The sequence below is a fragment of the Schistocerca americana genome, chromosome 10 (genome assembly GCF_021461395.2).
Source record: "Schistocerca americana isolate TAMUIC-IGC-003095 chromosome 10, iqSchAmer2.1, whole genome shotgun sequence".
NCBI lineage: Eukaryota > Metazoa > Arthropoda > Insecta > Orthoptera > Acrididae > Schistocerca > Schistocerca americana.
In genome coordinates, this window is record NC_060128.1 from 94,883,093 (window position 1) to 94,891,715 (window position 8,623).

An 8,623-nucleotide genomic window follows, 5' to 3' on the forward strand; every position below is an offset into this window, starting at 1 on the left:
TCCACTCGCAAATAGAGTGAGGGCAAAACCACTGCCTATAGACCTCCACACGAGTCCCAATTTCTCGTACCTTCTCGTATCTTCTTGGTCCTAACGTGAAATGTATGCCGGTGGCAGTAGAATCATTCTGCAGTCAGCTTCAAATGCCGGTCCTCTAAATTTTCTCGATAGAGTTCCACGGAAATAACTTCACCCTCCCTCCAGGTATTCACATTTGAGTTCCAGAAGCATCTCACAAGGGAACCTCCCCCTCGCACCCCCCTCAGATTTAGTTATAAGCTGGCACAGTGGATTGGCCTTGAAAAACTCAACACAGATCAATCGAGAAAACTGGAAGAAGTTGTGTGGAACTATGAAAGAAATAAGCAAAATATACAAACTGAGTAGTCCATGCGCAAGGTAGGCAACATCAAGGATATGGCGGACTCAGGAGCGCAGTGGTCCTGTGGTTAGCGTGAGCAGCTGCGGAGTGAGAGGTTCTTGGTTCAAGTCTTCCCTCGGGTGAAGTAATTTTATTCATTATTTTCGCAAAGTTGTGATCTGTCCGTTCGTTCATTGACGTCTCTGTTCACTGTAATAAGTTTAGTGTCTGTGTTTTGCGACCGCACCGCAAAACCGGGCGATGAGTAGACGAAAGGACGTGGCTCTCCAATGGGAACCGAAAACATTTGATCGCAATCTCATAGGTCGACCGATTCCTCGACAGGAAAACACGTCTGATACATTCTATACAAGACTGGTGACGGCATGTGCGTCACATGACTGGACAATGTTGTCGACCCACCTAACTTGTACACTTGGCGAATGGGTAAAAAGATTCTTCTACTTTGCCCGATTTAGGTTTTCTTGTGGGTGTGATAATCACTCCCAAAAAGTGATGAAAACATAGGAGTTTGTCACATAAACTGCAACAAATGAATGCAACAGTATCGCAGTCGCACAGTTTTCCTTGTGCTCTGTCAAAACATATGTTTTTAACGTTTTCAATTTTTTCCGCGTGTAGACCGTCAAATCCTGCATATGTCCAAGCAAATCTGAACATGTCCTGGAATTTTGGAGAGCGAAGTTGATTTTGTGTAAGTGCTTGAACTTTGATAATTATCTGAAAATAAAAAATTAAAATTTTCGCTGCCGGGAAGACTTGAACCAAGGACCTCTCGCTAAGCAGCTGCTCACGCTAACCACGGGACCTCGGCGTTCCTCAATCGACTTTCACATTTATTTTGCATATGTTGCACATGGATTACTCAGTTTGTATATTTTGCTTATTTTTTTCATAGTTCCACACAATTTCTTCCTCTTTTCTCGATTAATCTGTGTACAGTTTTTCAAGGCCTATCCACTGTGCCACCTTATAACTAAATCTGAGGGGGGTGCGATGGGGAGGTTCCCTTGTCAGTAACACTTTCATGTTGCTCGAACCTACCAGCAACAGATCTAGCAGCCCGCCTCTGAACTGGTTCGATGGCTTCCTTTAAGCCGACCTGGTACGGATCCCAAACACTCGAGCAGTACTCAAGAATTGGTCGCACCAGCGTCCTATATGCGGTCTCCTTTACAGGTGAACCACTCTTTCCTAAAATTTTCCCAATGAACCGAAGTGGACCATTCGGCTTTCCTACCACAATCCTTACATTCTCGTTCCATCTCATACCGCTGTGCAACGCTACTCCCAGATATTTAAACAACGTGACTATGTGAAGCAGGAATTTACTAATGTCGTATCCGAAACTTACGGGTTTGCTTTTCCTACTCATCCACATCAACTTAGTTTTTCTACAACGCTAGCTACCATTCATCACACCAACTAGAAATACTAAGTCATTTTGTAAGTAGCCTGTTTGTATGTTGACAGCGGTATAGACTGTGTTAATATCGCTGACAGTGCTCTGCGCCGTGGGCAAGAGATTCTGTGGTTGGACGGACTAGCAGTTAGTGAGAGGATAGGGAGTGTATGGACATGATATTCTTTGTGGAGACTCTGTGTTGGTAGGACGTCCATAGTAGAGTGAGATGAAATGATGTGCTTATAAGAAAATACGCAAGGAAATGTATGATAATGGATATTTGGATGATAGTGTGATGCTGAGGGAATTAGACTAGGAAATGAGATGCTTGAAGTAGTAAATGAATTTTGCTATTTGGGGAGCAAAATAACTGATGACGGTCGAGGCAGAGAGGATATAAAATGTTGACTGGCAATGGCAAGGAAAGAGTTTCTAAAGAAGAGAAATTTGTTAACATCGAGTATAGCTTTGACTGTCAGGAAGTCGTGTCTGAAAGTATTTGTATGGAGTGTAGCCATGTATGGAATTGAATCGTGGACGATAAATAGTTAAGACAAGAAGAGAATAGAAGCTTTCGAAATGTGGTGCTACAGAAGAATGGTGAAGATTAGATGGATACATCACACAACTAATGAGGAGGTACTGAATAGAATTGGGGAGGAATCTGTGGCACAACTTGACTAGAAGAAGGGATCGGTTGGTATGGCATATTCTGAGGCATCAAGGGATCACCAATTTAGTATTGGAGGGCAGCGTTGAGTGTAAAAATCGTAGAGGGAGACCAAGATATGAATACACTAAACAGATTCAGAAGGATGTAGGTTGCAGTAGGTACTGGGAGATGAAGAAGCTTGGACAGGGTAGAGTAGCACGGACAGCTGCATCAGACCAGTCTCTGGACTGAAGACCACAACAACAACAACAACAACAACAACAAAAATGGTTCAAATGGCTCTGAGCACTATGCGACTTAACTTCTGAGGTCATCAGTCGCCTAGAACTTAGAACTAATTAAACCTAACTAACCTAAGAACATCACACACATCCATGCCCGAGGCAAGATTCGAACCTGCGACCGTAGCGGTCCAGACTGAAGCGCCTAGAACCGCACGGCCACACCGGCCGGTAAACAACAACAAGAACAATGGGCAGTGGAATTATTGACAACTATATAATTTTTGGAATTGGATGTCACAAGAATAAGCTAAAATTTTTCTAGATACATTGTTTTCAGCAAAATCTTTCTTACTCTACCCATAAGTCTCCTAGTAGTTAGAGCCTATAGTATCCAGAATGAGATTTTCACTCTGCAGCGGAGAGTGCACTGATATGAAACTTGCTGGCGTATTAAAACTGTGTGCCGGACCGAGACTCGAACTCAGGACCTTTGCCTTTCGCGGGCAATTGCTCTACCATCTGAGCTACCCAAGGATGACTCACAGCCTGTCCTCACAGCTTCACTTCCCCCAGCACCTCGTCTCCTACTTTCCAAACTTCACAGAAACTCTCCTGCGACGATGGTCCGTGAGTCGTGCTTCGGTAGCTCAGATGGTAGAGCACTTGCCCGCGAAAGGAGAAGGTCCCGAGTTTGTGTCTCGGTCCGGCCCACAGTTTTAATCTGCTAAAAAATTTCAGAGTCTATAGTAGTTAGAATCTTTTTATTTAGCTGGCTGTAGCTGCTAGTTGCTGTAGTTCGTGTTATGAAGATTTTCTGTGAGGTAGTCTTATGAAAGAGAATGGGGTTTGCACTGTTGGCATACATGATTGAAATGAGTTTAAGCAACTAACAGAGTTGGAGGTAGTTTCATATTTCTTTAATTTCATTTTTTTAAAATTTGTGTTGTTGTTAGGATTTCTTGCAGTTCAGGGCCATTCTTTTGTGTTAATTATTGGAAGTCACGATTTCAACGTATAGCAGTCGGATTGCGTTGGGCTTGTATATTGTGGGTATTAAATGAATAGGTTAAGTTTCAGATTTCTTTGTCAGGGAAAATTCTGTAGGTCAGTGTGAAACCTCCCCTTAGAAAAATTAGTGAACTACTGTGCTGATAAACCTCTTACGTTATTTGATTTTCAAACAGCTGATCACAATTGAACGTAGTCAGACATTTCTCTCTTTACTTATTCTGATCAACTGACAAACTGACAAACAATATTTTTAGCGCAACGCAATCTGACTTTCAGTAATCCCTACAAAAGAATGGCCCTGGCTAACAATAACATATACCTTTCATGAAACACTTACCTCACAAAAATCTTCATTACTCGAACTACTGTAATACAACGAGGTGTGCCAATACTGCCAGCTAAACAAAAGATTCTAACTACTGAAGGCACTAACTACTGATAGGCATAGTTAGCAAATGAAAGATTTTGATAGAGAACAAACAATGTATGTACCTTAATACTGTTCAAAAATCATAATATATATACAAGTTCATGATATCCAGTATTACAAATTTACTCTTTCTGGCGGAAACACGTCCAGATCGTCCGCTCTCAAAACTCCGCCATCTCTCTGCCCACATCACCACTGCTGGCGGCTCACCTCCAACTGCACAACGCTACGCGCTGTTCACATCCAACTGCCCAACACTACAATAGCAAATATTCCAACAATGCAAACCAGCCACAAACTGCACACAGCGCAGCCAGTGATTTTCATACAGAGCGCTACGTGGCGTTACCAACATAAAAACCTTAACAGCCTACTTACAAGTGTTTAATAAAAAAATAATTAGAGTGGTGGTTTCAATCTTGCATGGTCCCACAGTCATTCAAATGGTTCAAATGGCTCTGAGCAGTATGGGACTTAACATCTGAGGTCATCAGTCCCCTAGAACTTAAAAGTACTTAAACTTAACTAACATAAGGACATCATACACATCCATGCCCGAGGCAGGATTCGAACCCGCGACCGTAGCGGTCGCGCGGTTGCAGACTGTAGCGCCTAGAACCGCTCGGCCACACCGGCCGGCCCACAGTCATTCAACTTGGGCACTTTACCGTACACCACAGCATCATCAGCAAACAGCCGCACCAACGAACTACACTCTAGGACAACACCGCGTCTACGTTAAAAGTGTATTTGGGGCGCTTGGCAGTGTGGGTAGCTTGACTTACCGGAGAAGTCCAGCGCCTCCCGATGCTCTTCATGGCTGGCGCTGCGCCGTGGCTGTCCGGAGCTCAACTGACTGTTGTCGGTTGTGGCCGAGCCTATCTGGCGACCCGCGTCCAGAAGAAAGCCGACCGCAGATAGGGGTATCTCCGTCAGCCGGCGACCACGAGAGATCCAGACAACGGCCGCGTCAGCACTGGACGCCAAGTCCGTCTGATAGCCGCCTGCTCTGGTGATAGTGTCGCAGCCCTGACCTGCGGCCGTTGCGGCTGATTGTCCTCTGCTACGAGACTCTGCGTGATTCCCCCCCAGTAGGGACAGCGCGGTCACGTGTGCGGCGATCTCCACAGTACTTTCTGTACGCACCATTCTTTCAGACGACAGAAGTGGACTGAGAAAAATGGAAAACACTGCACCACCAACACCGACCTCTACCAAACGGATACTCCGGCTTTTCCACGTCTGTGGGACATCTCGATTAAAATTACACTACTGGCCATTAAAATTGCTACACCAAGAAGAAATGCAGATGATAAACGTGTATTCATTGGACATATTATACGAGAGCTGTCCAGAAAGTAAGTTACGATTGGTCGTGAAACGAAAATCTCAGTGAAAATCAGAAATGTTTAATTTGTAACAGTTAGCTACACCTTTCAGCTACTTCTCTACGTAGTAGCCGTTCTGACTCAGACATTCGTCGTAGCGTTGTACCAACTTTCCAATACCCTCATCATAGAAGGCTGCCGCCAGTGCTTTCCGCCAATTCTCTACGCTGGCCTAAAGCTCGTTGTCTGTGCCAAAATGTTGTCTTCATAGCCAGCGGTTCGTTTGAGCAGTAATGAAATCCTAAACTCAGATTGGAATGTATACCGCAGAGACAGGCTGGACAGTGAAGGGGGAGGCGTGTTTATAGCGATAAGAAGTGCAATAGTATCGAAGAAAATTGACGGAGATCCGAAATGTGAAATGATTTGGGTGAAGGTCACGGTTAAAGCAGGCTCAGACATGGTAATTGGATGTCGCTATAGGCCCCCTGGCTCAGCAGCTGTTGTGGCAGAGCACCTGAAGGATAATTTGGAAAATATTTCGAGTAGATTTCCCCACCATGTTATAGTTCTGGGTGGAGATTTTAATTTGCCGGATATAGACTGGGACACTCAGACGTTCATAACGGGTGGCAGGGACAAAGAATCCAGTGAAATTTTTTGAAGTGCTTTATCTGAAAACTACCTTGAGCAGTTAAACAGAGAACCGACTCGTGGCGATAACATATTAGACCTTCTGGTGACAAACAGACCCGAACTATTTGAAAAAGTTAACGCAGAACAGGGAATCAGCGATCATAAAGCGGTTACGGCATCGATGATTTCAGCCGTAAATAGGAATATTAAAAAGGGTAGGAAGATTTTTCTGTTTAGAAAAAGTGACAAAAAGCAGATTTCAGAGTACCTGTTGGCTCAACACAAAAGTTTTGTCTCAAGTACAGATAGTGTTGAGGATCAGTGGACAAAGTTCAAAACCGTCGTACATAATGCGTTAGATGAGTATGTGCCAAGCAAGATCGTCAGAGATGGAAAAGAGCCACCGTGGTACAACAACCGAGTTAGAAAACTGCTGCGGAAGCAAAGGGAACTTCACAGCAAACATAAACATAGCCAAAGCCTTGCAGACAAACAAAAATTACGCGAAGCGAGATGTAGTGTGAGGAGGGCTATGCGAGAGGCGTTCAATGAATTCGAAAGTAAAGTTCTATGTACTGACTTGGCAGAAAATCCTAAGAAATTTTGGTCTTATGTCAAAGCGGTAGGTGGGTCAAAACAAAATGTCCAGACACTCTGTGACCAAAATGGTACTGAAACAGAGGATGACAGACTAAAGGCCGAAATACTAAATGTCTTTTTCCAAATTTGTTTCACAGAGGAAGATTGCACTGTAGTTCCTTCTCTAGATTGTCGCACAGATGACAAAATGGTAGATATCGAAATAGACGACAGAGGGATAGAGAAACAATTAAAATCACTCAAAAGAGGAAAGGCCTCTGGACCTGATGGGATACCAGTTCAATTTTACACAGAGTACGCGAAGGAACTTGCCCCCCTTCTTGCAGCGGTGTACCGTAGGTCTCTAGAAGAGCGTAGCGTTCCAAAGGATTGGAAAAGGGCACAGGTCATCCCCGTTTTCAAGAAGGGACGTCGAGCAGATGTGCAGAACAATAGACCTATATCTCTAACGTCGATCAGTTGTAGAATTTTGGAACACGTATTATGTTCCAGTATAATGACTTTTCTAGAGACAAGAAATCTACTCTGTAGGAATCAGCATGGGTTTCGAAAAAGGTCATGTGAAACCCAGCTCGCGCTATTCGTCCACGAGACTCAGAGGGCCATAGACACGGGTTCACAGGTAGACGCCGTGTTTCTTGACTTCCGCAAGGCGTTCGATACAGTTCCCCACAGTCGTTTAATGAACAAAGTAAGAGCATATGGACTATCAGACCAATTGTGTGATTGGATTGAGGAGTTCCTAGATAACAGGACGCAGCATGTCATTCTCAATGGAGAGAAGTCTTCCGAAGTAAGAGTGATTTCAGGTGTGCCGCAGGGGAGTGTCATAGGACCGTTGCTATTCACAATATACATAAATGACCTTGTGGATGACATCGGAAGTTCACTGAGGCTTTTTGCGGATGATGCTGTGGTGTATCGAGAGGTTGTAACAATGGAAAATTGTACTGAAATGCAGGAGGATCTGCAACGAATTGACGCATGGTGCAGGGAATGGCAATTGAATCTCAATGTAGACAAGTGTAATGTGCAGCGAATACACAGAAAGGTAGATCCTTTATCATTTAGTTACAAAATAGCAGGTCAGCAACTGGAAGCAGTTAATACCATAAATTATCTGGGAGTACGCATTAGGAGTGATTTGAAATGGAATGATCATATAACGTTGATCGTCGGTAAAGCAGATGCCAGACTGAGATTCATTGGAAGAATCCTAAGGAAATGCAATCCGAAAACAAAGGAAGTAGGTTACAGTACGCTTGTTCGCCCACTGCTTGAATACTGCTCAGCAGTGTGGGATCCGTACCAGCTAGGGTTGATAGAAGATATAGGGAAGATCCAACGGAGAGCAGCGCGCTTCGTTACAGGATCATTTAGTAATCGTGAAAGCGTTACGGAGATGATAGATAAACTCCAGTGGAAGACTCTGCAGGAGAGACGCTCAGTAGCTCGGTACCTTCACCGAAGAGTCAAGCAGTATATTGCTCCCTCCTACGTATATCTCGCGAAGAGACCATGAGGATAAAATCAGAGAGATTAGAGCCCACACAGAGGCATACCGACAATCCTTCTTTCCACGAACAATACGAGACTGGAATAGAAGGGAGAACCGATAGAGGTAAGGTACCCTCCGCCACACAGCGCCAGGTGGCTTGCGGAGTATGGATGTAGATGTAGACGTAGATGAAACTCAGTGGGAGACAATTACGGGCTGTATTGTGCGTAACCAAACATTTCCAATTGAAACGGTGCAGGAACATCTTCATTGCCCCTGCAGAATGAGGCTGAGAATTGTCTTGAAGAAGAAACCGCACGACAGTTATGTAATGTTGGTTGCATAGCTTCAGGGGAAAATTCTCACCAGGCCCTCGTACTTGGCGGGAGACACTATTTTCTGTAACATCTTTACGCACTCACTAAGAGCTCAGGAA

General features: G+C 44.2%; 1 protein-coding gene across 1 annotated transcript in view; it reads right to left on the bottom strand.

The window, feature by feature from the left end:
- LOC124552234 (pyruvate kinase-like) overlaps nucleotides 1–5,057 on the bottom strand; it is a 146,112-nt gene extending 141,055 nt beyond the window's left edge. Inside the window, exon 1 of the mRNA XM_047126513.1 lies at nucleotides 4,911–5,057. Coding sequence (XP_046982469.1) covers nucleotides 4,911–4,943 — 33 coding nt within the window. The 5' untranslated portion in view covers nucleotides 4,944–5,057. The remainder of the gene's footprint in view (nucleotides 1–4,910) is intronic.
- Nucleotides 5,058–8,623: the final 3,566 nt, after the last annotated feature.